The sequence below is a fragment of the Amblyomma mixtum genome, chromosome 10 (assembly GCF_055824585.1).
Source record: "Amblyomma mixtum isolate Tamu chromosome 10, ASM5582458v1, whole genome shotgun sequence".
Classification (NCBI taxonomy): Eukaryota; Metazoa; Arthropoda; class Arachnida; order Ixodida; family Ixodidae; genus Amblyomma; species Amblyomma mixtum.
This window is the reverse complement of record NC_143021.1, coordinates 1,747,694-1,768,451: the sequence shown is the minus strand read 5'-3', so window position 1 is coordinate 1,768,451 and position 20,758 is coordinate 1,747,694. Positions and strand designations below refer to the sequence as shown.

The 20,758-nt window shown below is 49.8% G+C and overlaps 1 protein-coding gene across 5 annotated transcripts in view; it reads right to left on the bottom strand.

Moving 5' to 3' along the window:
• LOC149324977 (protein 5NUC-like) overlaps positions 1-20,758 on the bottom strand; it is a 263,653-nt gene that overhangs the window by 16,621 nt on the left and 226,274 nt on the right. For all 5 annotated transcript variants that reach the window (XM_089563646.1, XM_089563643.1, XM_089563647.1 and 2 more), the window contains 2 exons: positions 20,468-20,639; positions 3,086-3,289 (listed from right to left, as the gene is read on the bottom strand). In XM_089563646.1, coding sequence (XP_089419772.1) covers positions 3,086-3,289; positions 20,468-20,639 — 376 coding nt within the window. The remainder of the gene's footprint in view (positions 1-3,085; positions 3,290-20,467; positions 20,640-20,758) is intronic.

Below are 20,758 nucleotides of genomic sequence, written 5' to 3'. Positions count from 1 at the left end.
TAAAAACCATCGTTGGCGAGTGTATGTTTTATTTGACCACAATTACGGCGTCTCCTTGGCAAAGTGACCCAATGCGTGGGAATCAGGAGCATTCTTCTTCGCCAAGGCGGCAACGAGCGCCCGTAAGAGCAATCCAGAACATTCAGTATGGCGATATGGCAGGCATCATAATCAGCCACCTTCGTCGGCGCCATATTTTAGGCAGCAGCTGATTCGCGCGCGCACATCAGTCGCATCCGCTCGCATCCTTGGACATTTCTGCGATACCTTCGCCGCTTTGCGTCTGTGAGAGCGATGGCGGAAGAGAAACTGCAGTCGGCCCGGATGAATTTGCGCAAAGGCGATGCCCATGGGGTACGCGGTCCGTCCGGTCCCACTTCGCAGCGCAGCTTCACTGGACCCCACTGCGGTCCATTCATTGCATTGTCACCCTGCCGGTACAGTAGACCCGAGTTAATTACACTCTACTTCACCTCACAGGAAGTTTGCAGCACTACGGAAGGCAGAGCTTTTTCGTCCAATCAGGGCTCCAGGAACACAAGAAATAGTCCCTCGAATAATTGAGCAGTGTAGGAATCAAGCAATAAGCACAGGAATTGAAAACATAGTTTGGACTAGTAGATATACATTGTAGAGAGTGTTCCAATCACTGGTAAAATTAACAGACAAAGCCCGTACGGACACAGCTCTGCGAATGCCTGCTGCAAGGTACTGATGCGTCGCCATTTTCCAAAACGGCGTCGGCCGAATGTGTTGTGCGCCCTACGCCGGCAGTGCGCTGTTTTCCCAAGCAGGCGAAGCAGCTGGCTATAAATATTCTTGAAGCCAGTGGTCAACTGAAGGCGGGCCGAGTGTTGTCACCGAAGAAGCGTGCTGCTGGCGGAAGGGGTCGCAAGCGGACGAAGCAGCTAAACGATTTTACCGTGAGCGTGTAGCGAAGGGTGCTCTTTGCAGAGAGGGGAAATTGCGCGGGGCGCATTTCGAAAAGGACGACCGTGTCCACAGCGACAATGCAAAGGATGCTGAAGAAACTTGGCTCCCGATACAGGAAGCTGTCTCAGAATGCAATGTTAAACGAAACGACGCACGTTGTGCAGTGTCGCCGCCGGTACCTGCGCCAGATAAGATAGCGGAGGTGCGACGCCACGGGGAACACTACGAAAAGTGGTCCTTCCAGAAATTTCTCCCACTACTGCCACCCGGCCGCGTTACAGTGCTGGACAACGCGCTTATCGTTCTGTGAAGCAGGATAAAGTGCTGCGGATGGGTACCCTCAAAAAGGACGTACAGGCTTGGCTGCCCGAAAAAGTGTGCTTGTCAACAACGTGAACACAGGTGGGGACCAACACCGTGTGGGCTGCATCTCTGAAGCTGCCGGCTATCTCGTTGTGTGCCTGCCGCCCTACCACTGCCAACTCATTTTGCAGTAGTGTTAGCGAAGGGAAATGCATGTATCAGCACTCCTTCGCTAACACTACTGCAAAAAGAGCTGTCACGCCTGGGGGCTGATAATCTCTGCTGACTTCTAGCGTGCTTCTGTTGCTGTTGTCAAATTTATGTTTTTTTTTTGCACTTTGTATATCTTTTATTTATACTTGTACGATCAGCAATAAACCCTCAGCACAGTGCTGTGTCGTCCGTTTCCTTGTCTCTTGTGCTTGTCCTCGTTCGCGCTGTTTATTCAAGATGCTTAACCAACTAGCCCGCCAAACGTCTTAACGCCGGCTAGCAACAATATGCGCTAAGGAATCGAGGTAGTCCGACCCACCAGCACAGTTACGAGCGAGCGTTGGTCCACGCTAGGGCAGGGGAGGAACTCCGAGGTCGGACGGGACGGGGTGGCGGGATGTGATGCTCCCACAAATACGCCTCGCACCGCTGGCGGAGAGCGGAGCGCCACGCTTCAGCGTCAGCCCGCACCGAAACCCCGCGCCGAAGAAAGAGCCACGTATAATTCACCTTATGGGGAACAGCGCACCAAAGGCGAAACACGAACATAGAAGACAAGCGCTGTGTGTGTGTCCCGCTTTTGTTGCGCCGTTCCCCATAAGATGAATACTTGCCAACTCGCCCAAATTTCAGCATTACTCAATGTGAGTTACATATAAATACCATTGCAAACCAGCGAGACACACGACGAAGAACGAGGACACACAAGCGCTGTACTTCCAACTGACGTTTAATGGGTGAAAAGAAGTGCTTAAATACTGGTTACAAACAAAAAAAGAAAGAGAATATCTTTGCTTGTCACCTCTTCAAGAAGCGCAACTCCGCATCCGACAAGGCGACTGAAGGCAATTATCTTGCAGCCCGGCTATCTCGGCAGCCTCCTTGATCTCCCGCACTATCTGGTCCAGATAGTGCGGGATGATGTTTACATAATACCATGCCAACTAGCCTTCCCGCTAAGCTCACGCGCTAGTATACGGTACGCGGTCGTTGTTCCCGCCGTCGTCTGTCTAGTGCGACAGACTGGTGCGCCAGCGATGGCATCCGCATACCGACCGTCGATCGGCGTCGCATGTGCCTGCTGTGCGGGACCACTGAGGGAAACGTACGCGTTGCTGCTAACGCTTTTGCGACATCGGTCACTTATATGTGCGGAACGACTGCTACTGCAATCGTCCACGAAAGCGGAGGGGGACAAGAGACCTCGTTGCGCGCAACGCGGTGACGATAGCCGACAACGCTGCTCTGCGTTTGTCCTTGTCACGTACGGGAACATTCAATATGGATGTCGCTGCCGGTGGGAGGAGTTTCCCGGTCTCAATTTCGATGGCGTTTTTTTTTTTCATTTTACATCGCGTCCAGGGCACTCAGATTTAGGAAAACTGAATCGTAGGATCTTGTATTACTTACTGAAGTACAAAACTGCAGTATGAAGAACAACCATGCCATGTCCCTTTTCAGCTTAGCAAAACTTGAAGTTCGAAGTTGTCAACAGGATTTTAGCAGCTCAACAGGAGGACGCAGAGAAAGGATGCACAGGACAGCGCTGTGCTCTTTGTCGTCCTGTTGGGCTGCACAAATCTTTTACGCTCCCACAAGCACAGGAGCTTCTTCCCGGCGCTGTTCGAGCTCTCACCGGTGTCGTACATGTCCCCCGGGGCGACGAAGGAGAAGTCGAAGTTGTCCCCACCGTGCACGATGTAGCTGAGGGCACCGATGCGGTACACTCGGCCGTCGTCCACGGGCTCGAAGCGAGGCACACGGCACTCGGTGCACAGGATCCGCACGTCCGCCACACGCTCCATGGGCCGCCGGTGCGCGTCGTACACCACGCGAAGCCCTGCAACGGGTCCGAGCTTAGTGCGCTGTCTTCCTACCAAGTATGAATTACCAACTAGCCCAGAACCATGTTTTATTGATGCCACCGACAGCTTTCTACTCCGGCTAGGCAGCGACGCAAAGCAGTATTAAGGCGGAAGCCTTTAATGTCTCATTCTGTCGTGACCAAGACGTGTTAGCAAATGTGTCCGCGTTTCGGATGCATGCCTTACATGGGCATATGCCAATCAATAGCCAAACGATACCTAATCGGGTGCAATCGAAAGACATCGGAACATGATATAAAGGGATTTCATGATTATATCACTGTACTTAGACTAAATGACTAATTGGTAATTAGTAGTAGTTAACAAATGGCATGTGGAACAGTGCACTGCGCCTGTACCTTAACTAAAACTAATTAATCAGTGTACGAGTTAAGGACACGTTAACTATCACTAACCATAAATTAACTAATATCACGAAATGTGCAAGTCATACTAAACTATCATTAAACATCATTAATAGCTAGACGTTTCTATATGTTTCGTAGATATGGTGTCGAACATTCTAGAGAGTCCCATCACTTGACAAGTGAGTGAAAGGACATGATGCATAGCATTAGAACAATGGTAAGATCAATCAGCCTAATTAACCTTTCTAGTCAAAACACATAAATAAATAAAACCGAGTAGGAAATTAGTCGAATTGGGGAATCGAACCAGGCTCTCCGGAGTGCGAGACGAGCGTGCTAACCACTCCGCCATGAGAGCTCGATGGTTTGGAATGAACAAAGGCGCGTCTAGCTAATACGGTCTTTTCGTTCACTCCCATCTTCCTCCCTTCCCTTACGGCGAGGTTCAGGTGTCCACCGAGATATGCGAGAGAGAGATACATTTCATTTCCTCAATAACCAATTCGCCGTCGAGCAAGGCGTAGAGCCGAACGGGCGATGGCGTTCTGTCGACTCCCTGGCAGCGTTACAAGACGCTGTCGGGTTCTACTCTTGCAGGCGAAGCTTAACATCTAACCACACATCAGTGCCACAAGCAGCAACACCGCGCTTAAGGCTTTCGCCTCACCGCACTTCAGGTTAACAAAGTGCCCCCCTGAATTTTTCACGCCTCTACCGGCTAGGCGATGGGCAGGTGGCTGGTCTAAACAGAGCCCTCGGTGCTTCTCTTGGTGGTGGGTGGTTTATTTAAAAAAAAACAGAAAAAAAAGTGAAGGAAAAGAGTGTTGCCGGCCGCAGCAATTGCTATCTACTATCTTAAGCACCCGAGCTGCAGCCGGCGGAAATGAAAGGGCGAGGATAGTGAGGAGAAGTATAGGGGGGAGCGATACCAAGATAGGACAGGGGAGAGCTTTGTGCACTATTTACAAAATACAAACGTGATCAAGTCCGCGCACCTCGCGCGCTAATGTCCAAACATTGTCCGAAAATAAGTGCGTGCGAGTGGCCGCTGGACACAATCACTTACAAAAAATGAGGTAAACTGTATGTAGTACATAGCCGCGCGAACGTATAGCGTCCTGTCTAATCGCGCTCGCTTCTCTTCGGTTGTCATTTTTGCACAAATACGCAGTTCTTTGGGAGCCTGCTGATGACCGACGTCTGACTCCGTACAAGCGGAAAGGGTTGACAGGTGGAGCCGCCGCCGAAGTAGACAGTGCGGGGAGACAAAAGGAAAGAAAAATAATGTTGTCCAGCCCGCACCGTCTTAGGCACAACGCTGCCCCATTTCTCGACCAGATGTGATGGCAAGAGTAAAACACTATAATCAATGGCGATAAGGACGCCGCCTGCACGCGTATCCGCAGAGGTTCAAGGACCCGGACATCTACTGCTCCATTTGTCAGCCATGTTTCGGTGGTTGCGATCAGTATCGGTTGCGATTGCAGTTGCCGGAATTTTATTTTTTTTCTACTTCAAGATATCCCTAAGGGCCCTCTTCACGAGGGTATTACATAGGGGGTGGTAAAATTCGAACATGAATATGCAAGAAGGAACATTCTTGATTCATATTGCAGCGAAGAAGCACAAACACACGTAGAAGGAACACGCAAAAAACACGGACGAACGCTGCACTCACAACTGGTTTACTGCGAAAAGATTTCGAGCTTAGGAAAGGCTCACGCATCTGCGCACTACGCATCTGCGCATAGTTAGTTTGTGTCTGGATTCGGCGCTTGAGAAATCGTGCGTCCATGAGATGCAGTCTAGCTTTGAGAACCAATTGGCTAGAATTTTGTCAGCGGGCTACCCCTTGTCGGTCGTGACTTCTGTTGCAGAAGCTTGCCTGAAAAAAGTGAAGGCACGCACAGCGAACTCCAAGAAGAAAGAGAGGAACATGAACCAGCGACCGGAAGTTGCCCCCTACCTACACAAGGTGTCGCATAACATGAAGAAGGTTGCGAACAGGTATGGGGTGCCGCTCGTTTTTTCGGCTCCGGTGAAGCTGTCAAAGTTGTACCCTCGTATTTCCGGAAGCGAAACAGGGAGAAGCGGGTGTGGTAAAAAGCACACTACGCCCTATGTGCAACGCGCTTCTGAGGTGGTATACGAGCTGCCACTTTCATGTGGAAAAGTGTACATCGGTCAAACGGGGCGATGTATTAACGACCGGCTATGGGAGCACCAAAGGAATTTAAAGAACAAAGAGAATGTGCACTTGGTTAGGCACTGCCAGTCATGCGTGACATGTTCGCCACGTTTCGATAGTGTTCGAATCCTAGGCAGAAGCAAGTATAAAACGGCACGTGAACTCTTGGAGGCCTTTCACATAAAGGAAAAAGCAGATTGCTGCATTAATGATGCATCCGTTTTTTTGTACGCTTCGGAATTCAAACTTTTTGCGGCATTATGATAAGATGGTATTTCTTGGCACGTGTTTGTTATGGTTTTCTTTCTGTAGTGCGCAGATGCGTGAGCCTTTCCTAAGCTCGAAATCTTTTCGCAGTAAACCAGTTGTGAGTGCAGCGTTCGTCCGTGTTTTTTGCGTGTTCCTTCTACGTGTGTTCGTGCTTCTTCGCTGCAATATGAATCAAGAATGTTACCAACTTGGCCAAAAACGTGTTTTACTCAAGAAGGAACATCTAACATGAGTTAAACAGCAAAGAAAAAGCAAGAAAAGAGGAATAACTGGTAGCCAGCAAGCATCAAAATACAACGAGAAAACAAAACTCGTACACATTACGGTGAGTAGAACAGAACTAGAAGAAAACTACACATCGCTTTGATTTTTTAAAAGTTCATGAAATGATGTCGCATTCGTCTCAGTTGCGATTGTGGAAGGCAGCCGGTTCCAATCAATAATGTCCTATTGCTGGAGAAGATTAGACAAGGCTTTACGCTTTGGAAGGAAACTACGAGCATTTCTTCACATTACTGAGAATGAAAGATTAGTTCTTGATTGGCTGGTTGCAGACTGGCAGCAAAGCATCGTGGACATGCGCCCCCAGAGCTGTCGCCGGTGCCTGTAAGTGCCGGCGTGCGGGGTCTCTTGGTCACTCCTACTGGTGGTGTCTGCTGTTCCACGTGTGGCCACTGGTTTAGTGCAGTGAGCAGACGCTGATACAAATGTGCAGAGAGATGACAATAAACGAGACTTGTACTGCAAAGCCTGGATATGGGATGCATGTAGGCGTACATCAAAAAACGAGCAATGACACAGATAGCCGGATGAGCGCGTGTGGCTGGAAACAATAAGCTTGATCGCTTGCTTCCGCTAAAATAAGTGGTTGAAAGCATGGAAGACCCACCGCAATTCATGTCAGACCAATATGATTACCGTCTGGCACGAACAGAGAAAAACTAGCAGCAGGTCTAGGATGTGAAACGAAGATTCGAGAAAATTGAAGCTCAGGGTCAGAACGATGCGCAACTGAAAGCTGATGTTGGCAACTACGAATGAAGGAGTACATGACTGAACCTTGAAACACACGGAATTCCTCAAAGAGAAAATGAAAACCTGATGAGCGAGACTACTGAGCTGGCCAGGCAAGCTGTGCTGCTGCCGTTATCGAAGAGCGACGAAAAAGGCGATTCATCGTAGGCCGCCAAAAAAAAAAAAGTGCTGGGCATAATATGACGTTTCACGAAGCAAACAAAACATAAAAACAGGAAAAACTTGCATTCCAATGATGACAAGATTTTCGTTAATGAAGATTTCACAAGAAAAAAAAGAAGCCCGTAAAAGCCTCGAGCAAGAAAAACAACTTAAAGTTTGCTTGGAAAAATTGAATTGAAGGCGAAGGTGAAGGAAAGACAGGAGTTGTAATCAGAAGCACGTGCGACCTCGACCAACTCGTACAGCATGGCAGGTAGTGAAAACAATGTCTACATACCTCCAAGTAAATTCACTAACACTTTAACGCAGTCATTTTTTAAATCTTCCAAATGTATTCATTCAAATGTTCGATCTGCTAACACGAAAATATCTGATTTAGACATGCTTTCTAGAGTGGTTGCACAGCTTTTTCATGTTATTATGTTAACAGATACAAAAATGAATCCAATATACACCATCTTCCATAACACGACACATTTTACCTGAATCGTACACGGTGCAGCAGAGTGCATTCCGACTACAAACATTTCAACTGTTACGCGAATAATCAGAAATATATAACGATTATGAATTTCGCTCCATCATATAAAATAGCACTATGTTAAGACCACCAAACAGTTCAATCCAGGCTTTCTGCGATAAATTAGAAGAGTCTTTCGCCAATCTGTGTGATAACAATTTTAAGCTTATATGCGGCGGTGGCTTAAATATTACTATGATGAAAAATTATTCCTAAAGAATGAATTTAGATATTATTTTTTTTAATGCCAGTGGTTTTAAATATGGAATTCAGCATCCAACAAGGGTAACCACTAATCCAAGCTCTCTTATTTACTTAATTCAAAATTTCGTGATAAAATTGTGCAAACCTCCTGGAACAGCGCACTTCAAAATAAGGAATTATGGCTTACGACAGCCTTCTAGGCATTATGAGACCAATATATCAAGCTAGTTTCCTGATGGAGCACATTAAAAGGGGAAAAAAAAGATCCGTAAGCCACGGGTTACAAATGAACAAATGCGGCATAAAAATTTCATAGACAGGCAATTTATCAAAAGTAAAGATTTAAGACAATTCAAAGACTTCAAAACGTACAGGAATCGTTTAATAAAGAGCTATCAAGGGGAAAGCGCGAATTCTACAGAAACGTTTTAGATTCCACTTCTATTTACTCCGACATCGTGTAGAAAAGACTGGCCCAACGTTCTGCTCTACTTGACAAAACTAAACTCCCCAATAAATGACAACGTTATGCGAAGCAGCGTTCGCAAACTTCCAATAAATCATGTAGAGTTGACTGGAAAGCCATCTGCCGAATTCAAGAAGCATTTTGTAGATGTCATACAAAAAACTGGTTTATTGGTTTATTGGGGTTTAACGTCCCAAAGCGACTCAGGCTATGAAAGACGCCATCGTGAAGGGCTCCGGAACTTTCGACCACCTGGGGTTCTTTAACGTGCACTGACATCGCACAGCACACGGGCCTCTAGAATTTCACCTCCATCGAACTTCGGCCGTCGCGGCCGGCACCGAACCCGCGTCTTTCGGGCCAACAGCCGAGCGCTGTAACTAGTGAGCCACCGCGGCGGGGCTCGTACACAAAACTACCGCAACCAATCATCTAACTAACGTCCTGTAGAACAAGCCCTCTATTTTCCTCGTTGGTGTAAGTGAGAATGAAGTAAACGAAGTGGTAATAAGATTAAAAAACACTACCACTGGAGACATTGATGGCTTTCTTGATGAAGCATGATGCTGACCTTTTACCCCGGCGATAACATTTATTTTTAATTCCTGGATAAGTCTAAGTGTGGTTCCTTACAAAATGCATATTGAGCGTTTCACCGTTGCATAAAAGAAAGGGGATGAAAACGGTTTTCGCGGTAAGGCGGAAAGTTTGATACAGTCTTATCTCCAACATCGCAGCCAAGTATATGGCTACCTATCGGAGGTGCAGCGACGGCGAACAGGTAAAGCATGAAACAGGACCCTGGTTGGAATTCCGGTTTGAAAAAAAAAAACAACGCATGTCGATGGAATTGCACAACCAAGCCTTGGGTGCGGCCTGATTTCGGTGACCAGAACCGACAACGCACTTCCTCACCAGAACAGTATTTGGCCACCCTGATGAAGTACTTGGCCACAACCTTCTATGAACAAGGCATTCAACCCTCGGCCCTCAGTCCCCAGTGGTTGCGGAGCAGTTGACCAGGGCAGACCTGTGACGCAGCGGATGGGGCTAAGAATCACTGGCTCCGGACAGGCCGCCATTGGAAACAACATGGCAACTTTTAACGGTAGAACATTATCCGGTGAGGCTAGCTTAGCAGTGCTGTTGGAGGAATTAGCGGGTGTTGAATGGGATGTCATAGGGCTTATTGAGGCTAGGAGGACAAATGAGGCGTATGCAGTATTAAGGGGCGGTCATGTACTGTGCTGTCATGAATTAGCGGACAGCCGAGAACTACGAGCGTTACGAGCAGCAATGAAGCTCGCTCCGGCCTCAGTCTCACAATACTGTCACAACCCAAGGAGAGCCTTGCAGGTAGGCGTAAGGGAGAACCCAAGAATGAGGTCGGTCCATTTTGTCCCAAGAGCCAGGCCTGCCCTGAGCGCGTTCCTCGAGCCAGCCGCCGCTTCGCTGCAAAAAGCTCCATCGTAGATATTTCGGTCCGTACTGCGCCGCCTCAACAGTGTGAAGCTGTTCCTGATGGAACTGCGGCCCTCGGCGTCAGCTGCCTGAAATCGTGCATGTGGTGCACTTTTCACGTGACTGAGCGCTGCGGTCACGCTGTGTTCCGCTCCCTTAACCCTTTTCAGCAAGTGCGGACTCCACCCCCCGCCTCCCAGCTAGCAAGGACTCTACAATTCAGATCACCCCTCTTCTTTTTCTCTTTGTTCCTATCTTGTACATAGCTCATTCAGCGATTTCATAACGGACGCTGCCTTGACGATCGGCTCGTTTCTTTGGTTTTGAACTCGTTGGCATCGAGGGGGGGGGGGGGGGGGGGGGGATAATGCCACGTGTACCAAGCGGCCTCCGCGATGAGTGGAAACGACGACAACGAAGCGGCGGTTGACTCGAGAGGCGCGCTCGGGCGCTCTGGAATTAAAGGACCAGATATTCGCCAACGCGCGATTTGCTGATCTGCGCATGCACGAAGATAGGGCAGTTTTCTTGAGAACAGGTAAGACAATTAGAAACTGCCATTCCTGTAGCTCTTGTGGCGCAGTGGATTAGTACTGCTTTTTCGAGCGCGTAGGAAAGTGGTTCTAATGTTGTTTATTTCGAGCACCCGACTGCCCACATTTCAAGCGAAGTCAGAAAAAATTCCATGTCTCAAGGACTAATGACAACTGCGGTTTCATTGCAGACAGGTCAGGCACGTCCCAAAACATTTCTCTCGCAAGCGCACTGGCTTCCGTGACTTATTCGATGATACAACTTGGCGATCACCTCCAGCGAGAAGAACAAAAGTGACATGGAGTGCAAGTCCGTCCACAGCACGGTCAAGCTTTGACCTAACCACAGAATGCAGGTGCGACGAAAGGGTAACGCCGCTCACATGAAAACCCTGATGAGCCGCCGCAAGGTTAATGGCCTCTAGGCACGCGCGCACTTCTCAGTAATATGTAATCGCACTTCCCGGAGAGAAATCGGCGCCTGTTTTTCGACACGTATCAATGTATTTCAGATGCCGGTGTTTTTTTGTCTTGTTGCATGGCGCAAACGCAACACGAGCCAGCTGAAGATGAAAAATTCTGAAAGCTTACAAAACATCTGTAGAGGCAGAGAGCACCAATTTTATACGGCTCCATGTTGCAAAAGCTGTTCACGGTTGCTTGCAGTGCATGCCTAGGTAGACACAAATCAGTCATGCCTGAGCGCTGCTTTTGCAGCGAAAAGCTTCACTACGCTAGTCAACACCGCGCTTCGCGTAAGCCGGCGTATGTCGGAGCACGGGTGACGTCACGCAAGGCGCAGGCTAGTGCGCATGTGCTCCGCCGCTTCTGCTCCTCGCCACCGCTTTGGGCATTTGAAAGAAGGGGTATATAAGGCGCGCTTGCCCATAGAACAGGCGCACGCTGCCGCGCGCTATGCGTCATCGTTTGACGTTCGCCGCAAGCGCGTGTTTATCGCGGAGGCCGGCTGTAGGAGGGGGTACCCAAAAGAAACCGCACTTATTTTTGTTCGAACTTATTTGTTCACATTTTAAGCACAGACCTTCAATCTCCTTCAAAGTATTCCCCACTTGCAATGATACGCTTGTCGAATCTTTCATTGCATTTTCAAAACTTTGTTTAAATTCATCTTTTGTGATGCTTAACAGTGCCTCCGTCGTTTTTTTCTTCATCTCAGCAACATCAGCGAAACGCTTTACATTCACCTATTTTTCCACTTTAGGAAACAAAGAAAGTAGCACGGGGCAAGGTCGGGAGAGTATGAGGGCTGAGGAACAGGGGTCATGCCATTTTTGGTCCAAAATTGTCGTAGAGACAGGGCTGTGTGAGCCGGGGCATTGCCATGATGGAAAAACCAGTCACCCGACCGCCACAAATCTGGCCGCTTCCACCGCACACTGTTGCCCAATCTTTTCAAAACATCCAACTAGAAAGCCTGGCTAAGTGCCTGACCCTCCGGAACAGATTCTCAATGGACGACTCCTCTCACGTCGAAAAAAACAAATCAGCATTGTTTTGAGGTTTGGTTTCACCTGACGAGCTTTCTTGAGGCGAGGTGAATTTGAAGTTTTCCATTGGCATGATTGTTGCTTTGATTCAGGATTCGATTCAGGAACACTTGAGTTGTCCCCATAGCATCGTCCTTGTACGTCTTTCTTAATATTTCAAGAGTTTCCATTCAACTTTTTCCGAGCAAAAATCAGAATTTCACCGGCGCACGCTGTGCACGAAAATCAGCCATTGCAAAAACGACATTCACACAAAACAGTCGTCACTCTAAAACTCTGCCTAAACTAGTCTGACCTCCTTCGATGACGGCACTCGGCTTACTGACTCTGGAATGTTCGTTCTATGCGCTCCTAGTGGCAAAACGCTGTACCACAGAAGCTTTGCCGACCAAAAAATTTAGTCGGGTTTCTTTTGGGTACCCCCTCGTATAACCACTTGCCAAAGAATAGGCGCGCGTATTGAACATGGAAGGAGAAGAGAGTGATACTACCGATACAGAAGTGCTACCACGGGAGTCGGCTGAAAAGGAGCGAAGAAATGAAAGGCTGAAAGCTCAGTGAGCGTCGAGACACACGAACAACGATAAGAACGTCTCACTAAACGACGCAAAGGCAATCGCAATGTTTATAGCTGATCATCTTGCTACTACTACTCATAAATCATAAAGCATAACCATAAGCATAAACGTAAACATATCCATAGGCTAAATCATAAATCACAACCATAAGCTAAACCATAAGCATCACCGCAGCTTTTCGCTTCGAGATATGCAGGCTTAACGTTAGCTATGCCCCAGCCAATTTTTTTTAATGACAGCTCGCAATTTCGAAAATGCTCGTTGAACATTCGCAGCTGAGAAAGAAAACACCAAAACGAGCGAGCTATGCGCAGGGGCAAGAGACAGTCTATAAGCCAGCTCATACACTGCTGGCGCATACCGAACACGTCCGGAAATGACTGCCTCAAGGCAACGCCCCAATGTTCTCCCTGCACCGCCCCGCGAACACGTATTAAGGCGAAAGCCTTTAATGCCTCATACTGTCGTTAGCAGCCGCGTCGGCAGCCGTGTCGACAGATTTGTCCGCCTTTCGGCGTCACTGCTTATAAAGAAACTGTGCCGAGGGTGGGAATCGAACCAGGGCCTTTGGCATTTTAAGAGGAGACGCTACCACTCCGCCACGAAGGCTCAAGGCTCGGCATGAGTAAAGGCGCATCTAGTGAATGCATGCGTTTTTTAAATAAAACAAAAGGAATAAAGTCAAGAAGTGGAAAAACAAAAAATAAAAATAAGAAAATAAACAAAAATAAAAAAATAAAAATAACATATGAAAATAAAAATAAAATAAGAAAAGGAGCAAAAATAAAAACAAACAAAATGTGAAAAATAAAAAGCAAATAAAAACAAAGTGCGCCAGGAAACGCTTTCGCCTTGCAGCACTTTAGAGAGCCAAATTTTCCCCTGAATTTTTCTTCACACCCCCAAGAAAAGCGCGGTGACCTTTAATGAACACAGGCAGTGGGTTAAAAGAAGGTTAGAAGAGTGTCTTTTGGTCGCACTCATTTAACCTGGAAGAAGGTGCCCAGTCGGCACGGAAACATCGGTCCACTCGTGACACTTTGGTCGGAGTGCCGCTGTCTGTAATTCGCCACTCGACCAGCCATATCTCGCCCGAAACCTTCACGTTCCAACTCAGTTAGATAAATACGGTTCGTCCGGGCGCCGAGCCCGTCCAGGTGCGGAGGTCGCAAACTGGCTTCATCCCGGCATGTATTTGGAATTTTGGTTTCGTTTATTGGGGTTTAACGTCCCAAAGCGACTCAGGCTATGAGGGAAGCCGTAGTGAAGGGCTCCGGAAATTTTGACCACCTGGGGTTCTTTAACGTGCACTGACATCGCACAGCACACAGGCCTCTAGAAATTCGCCTTCACCGAAATTCAGCCGCCGCGGCCGGGATCGAGACCGCGTCTTTCTGGTCAGCAGCCGAGCGCCGTAACCACTGAGCCACCGCTGCGGAGCGTAATTGGAATTTTATTGCAAAAGCAATACTACTCCTAAGAACAGCCTTTCGCGTAGCGGCGGCCGGTAGCCACGCTTGACCTTTAGAATGACCTCTGACGTCATTCCAGAGTGAGAGATGGACTACCAAGTCGAGTCGTCGCGCAGCGGCGGCCGGTAGCCACGCGTGACCTGTAGACGCCGCGCACTGCGTTCCTTCTTTAGACGCGGGGCGCCACGTTCCTTCCGTTAGAGGCGCTGCGCTCGCTTTCCAACCCACCAAGCTTAACCAAAGCTAAGCCCCCGCCAATTTTTTGCAGGCAAAGCAGCCCAAAGTAATGGACTTCCACCCTCCCCCCCCCCCCCCCCCCCCCCCCTCCGCAAAGAAAGGAAACACCGTTAACAGAATCTAGAAGTCCTTTGTCGTGAGGTTCTTCACCCCCTGGCCTAATCCATTCCAGCTAATGGGAGGAAGCGACCCGCAGTGATTTGCTACGAAGAGCATATCGCCGCGATGTGTGACTTTTCAGTCTTGGAAGGAATATCTGCTCAGCCGCGCCACGGGCTGCAAAAATGGCGGATCGCAACTGCGTACGCCGCCAAGAAGACTCCATGAAGAGGAGCTCGCAGTGCTCCTGAACATGGAGTACTAGCGTTCAGATCTGCGCCACCCATACCTTAAAGAAAGCAGCACATAGCCCTCGACATATATGCGATGTGTAATACAAAGAGCTCAAAGCATAAAAAAAAATTAAGGGGGGGGGGGGCACTTTGTTGACCTAAAGTGCCGTGAGGCGAAAGCCTTAAGCGCAGTGTTGCTGCTTGTGTTACTGATGTATGGTTAAGATGTTAAGCTTCGCCTTTAAGAGTGAAACGCGACAGCGTCTTTCAACGCTGCCAGGGAGTCCATAGAACGCCACCACCCGTTCAGTTCTACGCCTTGCTCGTCGGTAAATTGGTTTTTGAGTAAAGGAACTGTATCTGCCTGGCATACCTCGGTGACACCTGAGCCTCGCCCTAACGGGTAGGGGGGAAGATGGGAGTGAACGAAGACACCGTATTCACTAGACGCGCCTTTGTTCTTTCCAAACCATCGAGCTGGCATGGCGGAGTGGTTATTGCGCTCGTCTCGCACACCGGAGACCCTGGTTAGGTTCCCCAGCTCGACCAATTTCGACTCTGTTTTATTTATCTGGTCTGACTAGAATGGTTAATTAGGCAAATTGGTTAATTAAGTGATTAAATAAACTCAGTCACACTTACTTGGAGCATCACTACATCATCTCTTTAATTTATTGTATGGTTACTATTGATTGTAAAACATTTTATTCGCCGGAAAGAGCTTGGCAAGAGGTCGCGCTAAGTGGTCGAGAGTACGCAGCCCTCGACGACTTTGTCAGCCCACTCCACCGCCAAAACTTGCGTTTTGGGTTAGAGCTAGCCAGCACGGTCTCCCACCGCTCGAGAGAAGGAGCAGTAACTAGATCACCCGGAGGTGGCTCTATTTTGCAGTCCTACAGGATGTGATCATAGGTGGCTCGTATGGTTACTACCCAAAGTACAATTGGCCCCGTTTGAAATTCGCGCACTTTGACGTCACGACCATTGCGACCAATTAAAAACCGTGGCATTACTGTCGACAATTCCTGCTTAGAACAATTAGGCATTAAAGGCTTCCGCCTTAAAATTGTCACTCTACGCAGTCCTCACCTGTAATATTCAGAGAGAGTTTGAGGGCCAAAAAACCCTACTGCATGGTCGGTATCCTTAGTTCGGAACACCGCACGACGAGGCCCCGTCTCGCACCCGCTCAAGCGTGGAGCAGTTGAGGAGACTCCAGTTGAGACTCCAGCGTGGAGCAGTTGAGGAGGGCAGTCTCCCGTGCCTCTCGGGTGGGGGTGGGGGAAGGGGGAAGGGGGAAGGTGAGGATTCCGAGTACATGCCCACACCATGTGAAAGATATCGCAGATCTCTCCACAGTGCGGGCAGCGCCCATCTGTGTTCGGATCGAAGTGTTTTGCTATGGCTGGACAGAGAAGAGTTCCTGTCTGCAGGCGCCGCAGAGTTCGCTCCTCCGCCTTACTCAGCCCCTTGGCAGGTACTGGGTAGAGACGGTGGCTGCCGCAATAATGAATTAGGATTTCGCGGAACCGCAGAAGCGGTTTATGAGCTTCTGAGCCAGGAGAGCTAGGATGAGGAGCCCGGTGTGTGAGCGCTCGGGCGGCCGCATCAGCGGCCTCATTGCCTCGTAGACCCTGGTGGCCAGGAGCCCAGATCACTTTTGTGCGAGTTGGATCGGCGGGAGCGCGTCTTAGAATTTGGGAGGCAAGAGGGGATATTTCGCCTGCAAGATAATGTTCACAGGCCCGGCGAGAGTCCGTGATAAGTATTCTCGATTTTGGATCGGCGGCAGCGAGAGCTATTGCGACCTCCTCCGCTCGCGTTGAATTTGGGGCCCGAAAAGATAGGCCACCGACATTCATTCCCCGGTGGACTACGGCAGCCGTGAAGAATCCCGTGGGTGACGGCCCTGTGATGTCCACGTAGTAGACGCCCTCTTTATATCCATACTGCCTCTCAAGCGTGCGAACCCGCGCTTGTCGTCTGCCTTCATGTGAAGCCATGTCCATGTTACGAGGGAGCGGAGCGACCAAGAGCATGTGGCGCCACAGCACAGGGTGTTCTCCGTCCCCTCTGGTATGCATGCGTGTTGGATGTGTAAGCGGTTTAGCAGGCGGCGCCCAGGAACCGTCTGCGATAGCCGCGTATATTGGTTCACGAGGTGGGCCTCCCGCAACTCCTGATAGGAGTTTACCACTCCCAACGCCTGCAGTTTGGCGTTGGAGGTAGCCACCGGGAGGTCCAATGCTCGCTTTGTTGCCTTCCTGATGATCGCGTCAATGCGCTCGTCTTGTTGTTTGGTGGTGCGTAGGTACGGTACGGCGTAGAGGATCCGGCTGGTCACAAAGGCATGGGCGACCCGTAGCGCGTCCCTGCCCCGCAGACCACCCCGCTTGTTGGAAACAAGGTGGATCATGCGCCCTACCTGTTCACCTATGCTCTTGAATTTTGCTATAGTGGAGTCCGGCTTAAGTTTGTTATTGATGAAAAAACCCAGGATCCAGAGCTCTGCCACTTCTCTGATGGGACCGCCCGACAGAGATATGTGTAGAGACGTGTTGTCCTTCTGGTTTGTCCTGACGTGTAGAAGCTCTGATTTGGCGGGAGCACATTGGAGACCACAGTCGGCAGCATATGCATCGACTATGGAGGCGGCCTGCTGAAGGCGGTCCTCCATCTCCCCAAGGCTCCCCTCGGTGGTTCAGGTTGTAATATCGTCAGCGTAGAGTGCGTGTTTTATGCCCTCCACCTGAGCCAGTCGGCCGGGCAGGTGCATCAGGCGATGTTGAAAAGGAGCGGTGATAACACCGCCCCCTGTGGTGTACCTCGTGTACCCATAGAGTACGGGCCGTATTCCTCGTCCTCGATCCGGAGGAGTGCCTGACGCGCAGAGAGGAAGTCTCTGACATAGGCGAAGGCCTTCGCCCCGCAGTTAGTGGTATTCAAGTTAGAGAGTATGATGGCATGTTTAACATTGCCAAACGCCCCCTTAAGATCGAGGGCGAGAATGGCCTTGTCGTTTTGTTGCATGGCTGTGGGTCGTATTATGTCCCTGTGTAGTTGGAGTAGGACATCCTGTGCAGGCATGTGCAGGCGGAACCCGAACATAGTGTCTGCAAAGATGCCCTTACCCTCCATGTATGGAGAGAGGCGATCCCGAACCATCGTCTCCATGAGTTTTCCCACACACAAGGTCAATGAGATGGGTCTCAAGTTGTCCGTAGTCACGGCTTTACCTGCTTTGGGGATGAACGTTACAAGCGATGTTTTCCATTCGAGTGGGAGTGGACACCCATCCCAGATCTGATTTATGTATTGTAGCAAGTGGAGGTATGCAGAGTCGGAGAGGTTCGCCAACAGTTTCACTGTTATGCGATCCCGACCCGGTGCCCCACCTCGACGCATTTTAGCCAGGGCCGCCTTAAGGTCATGCAACTCAAAAGGGGCGTATAAATCCTGATTTGGCTTGCCGGAGTACGTGTACTCGGGCCCAACCGGGTCATTTGTTCCGCAGAGATACTTGTCGCACAAAGTGTCCGCAAGTTGCGGCGTCGTACCTTGGTACCCGTGCAGAGCCCGCCGGAGCTGTTTTTGCGTCTCCCCTTTCGTTTGAGAAGGGTCGATGAGGCTGCGTAAGAGGCGCCAAGACCCCTTCGAGCTCATCTGACGCGCTGCCGAGTTGCAGCGTTCTATCCAATTGGTGTCTGTGAGCTGGGCGGCATATGCCGCAGCCTGCTCCGTAAGTTGTGCAATTCGATCTCTGAGCTTGCGATTCGTCTTGTGTTTCTTCCATCGTTTTGTTAAGCTCCGGTGCGCCTCCCACAGATGCAGGAGGTGATTGTCCACTGCGGGGATCTCGTCGGTGGTGTGAAGTGTTTGCGTGTGTTGTTTCTGTATGTTGGTGACCTGTGTTGCCCACTCCGCATAGCCGTCGGAGAATAGTACGGCAGGGATGTCCTCAGTTCGAAATTGCTGCCAATTGGTTATTTTCGCCTGTCCCCCTTTTTTACGGGCTGCCTTCGCCAAAAGCGTGATGCGGAGAAGGCAGTGGTCGCTGCCCAGGGTATCCCCCAGGTTCTCCCATGTGGCGTTTGTAGTGTTCCTAACCAGAGATAAGTCAGGACACGTGTCACGGGTGACCGAGTTGCCCCCACGTGTGGGGAAAGACGGATCCGTGAGCAACGTAAGACGAAGGGTGGAGATGAGCTCCGCCAGCTTGCGTCCCCTGGCCTTCTCGAAGTGATAGCCCCAGTGTAGACTGGGTGCATTGAAATCCCCAATGATCACCAGGGGTTCATTGTTAGCCGATTTGAGAGCACGATAGAAAATTTCGCAGAAAGTAACACGCGGCTTATATGTATATGTATATGTATTGACGGGTCGCGGCGCCTGAGAGGCAGAACCCTCACCATGGTGTATTCCTGCTCAGTCTCCAGATCAAGATCGACCTGAATCGCGGTGTATGCTTTATGCACCAGGATGCAGGTCGAGGAGCCCCCTTGAAACGAGCTATACCCAGATAATTTAGCATCATTGCCGGGCTCTTGCAAAGCAAGAAGCGTCGGCATGTCACCAAGGGACTGCAGGTAGAGCTGGAGATGTGACCGTTTTTTGTAGGGTCTAAAACCTCTGCAGTTCCATTGAATGATTTCGAATTGGTCTAATTTTTTAGCTTTCTGAGAAGGTTTGCCAGCCATATTGATGTTTTTATTTTACGGTGCTGGATAGCCACTCGGTTCGGGGGCCGACGAAGCCCCAGGTAAGGGCTGCATCAACGCCGCGGCTATCGAGCCGGAACCGCTTTCTTCCGTGGGAATAAGTGGGAATGAGTTTAGTTAATTGCTCAATGAACCTTAACTAATTAAATGCCTAATTAAGCTTAATTAAGCCTAACTAAGCTTTCTAATCAGGCCAGATAAATAAATAAAACCGAGTAGGAAATTGGTCGACTTCGAGAATCGAACCCCGGTCTCCGGAGTGCGACGAGTATGCTAACCACTCCGCCATGCCAGCTCGATGGTTTGGAATGAACAAAGGCGCGTCTAATGAATACGGTGTCTTCGTTCACTCCCATCTTCCTCCCTTCCCTTACGGCGAGGTCCAGGTGTCACCGAGGTATGCGAGACAGATACAGTTCCTTTACTGAAAAACCGATTTACCGACGAGCAAGGCGTAGAACAGAAAGGGCGATGGCGTTCTGTGGACTCCCTGGCAGCGTTGCAAGACGCTGTCGCGTTTCACTCTTATAGGCGAAGCTTAACATCTTAACATATCAGTGACACAAGCAGCAATACCGCGCTTAAGGCTTTCGCCTCACCGCACTTTAGGACAACAAAGTGCCCCTTTGAATTTTTGCACTCTCTTGAACGGAAGCCATTCGCTTCTGAATTTTGGTGACTACACAGCAAGATGCAATAGGCAAGAAAAAAACTTTGAGCTGGTTCCCCAGGGATGTTAAACGCCTCATGCATCTCTAGTGACAAACGATTGGGGGATACTCAAGCACCGCCTTTAAGGTTAAGACGCGACAGTGCCCCCGCAGACACTGTTCCTACATTCACGAAAAGACTAGGCACCCCGCTTTGGTAACAAGCCGTGACACAGCAAATCGCAACCCGACTGTTTACGATGCGCGGCAGGCGTGGCTGGGAATAGCCTCCTTTTGGACCCGTCCGGGCCACGCCGACACCGGATTTTCTGCGGCACGCTTTCGCGTCGAAACTCCTGCCGAGGCCCTTAGTGCATCCGCAATCATACCTCTCAGGATCGATCTCCCGGGCACACCGGACTCCCCGCCAGTGAGAGACAGGTATACGCACCGGCAGCGATGACAAGCTCTGCTCGTGCCATCTTTCCCGTGGTGTCGTGCCTGTGGACTCCGTGCTCGAGAAGGCGTTTAAGCTGCGCTCCGGTGACGTTCACGACCACCAGCGTGTTCCCGAATGGCAGCACGTTGACCACATCCTCGAACGTGATCCGGCCCGCCGTGCTCTGCGAGAAAGCACAGGACCATCTGCAATATCTGGCTCCTCAAGGAATCATCACTAACGGCTATTTGGGAGAACTATCGAACGACATTAACATGCAGAAAACCAAAGTAATGTTCAACA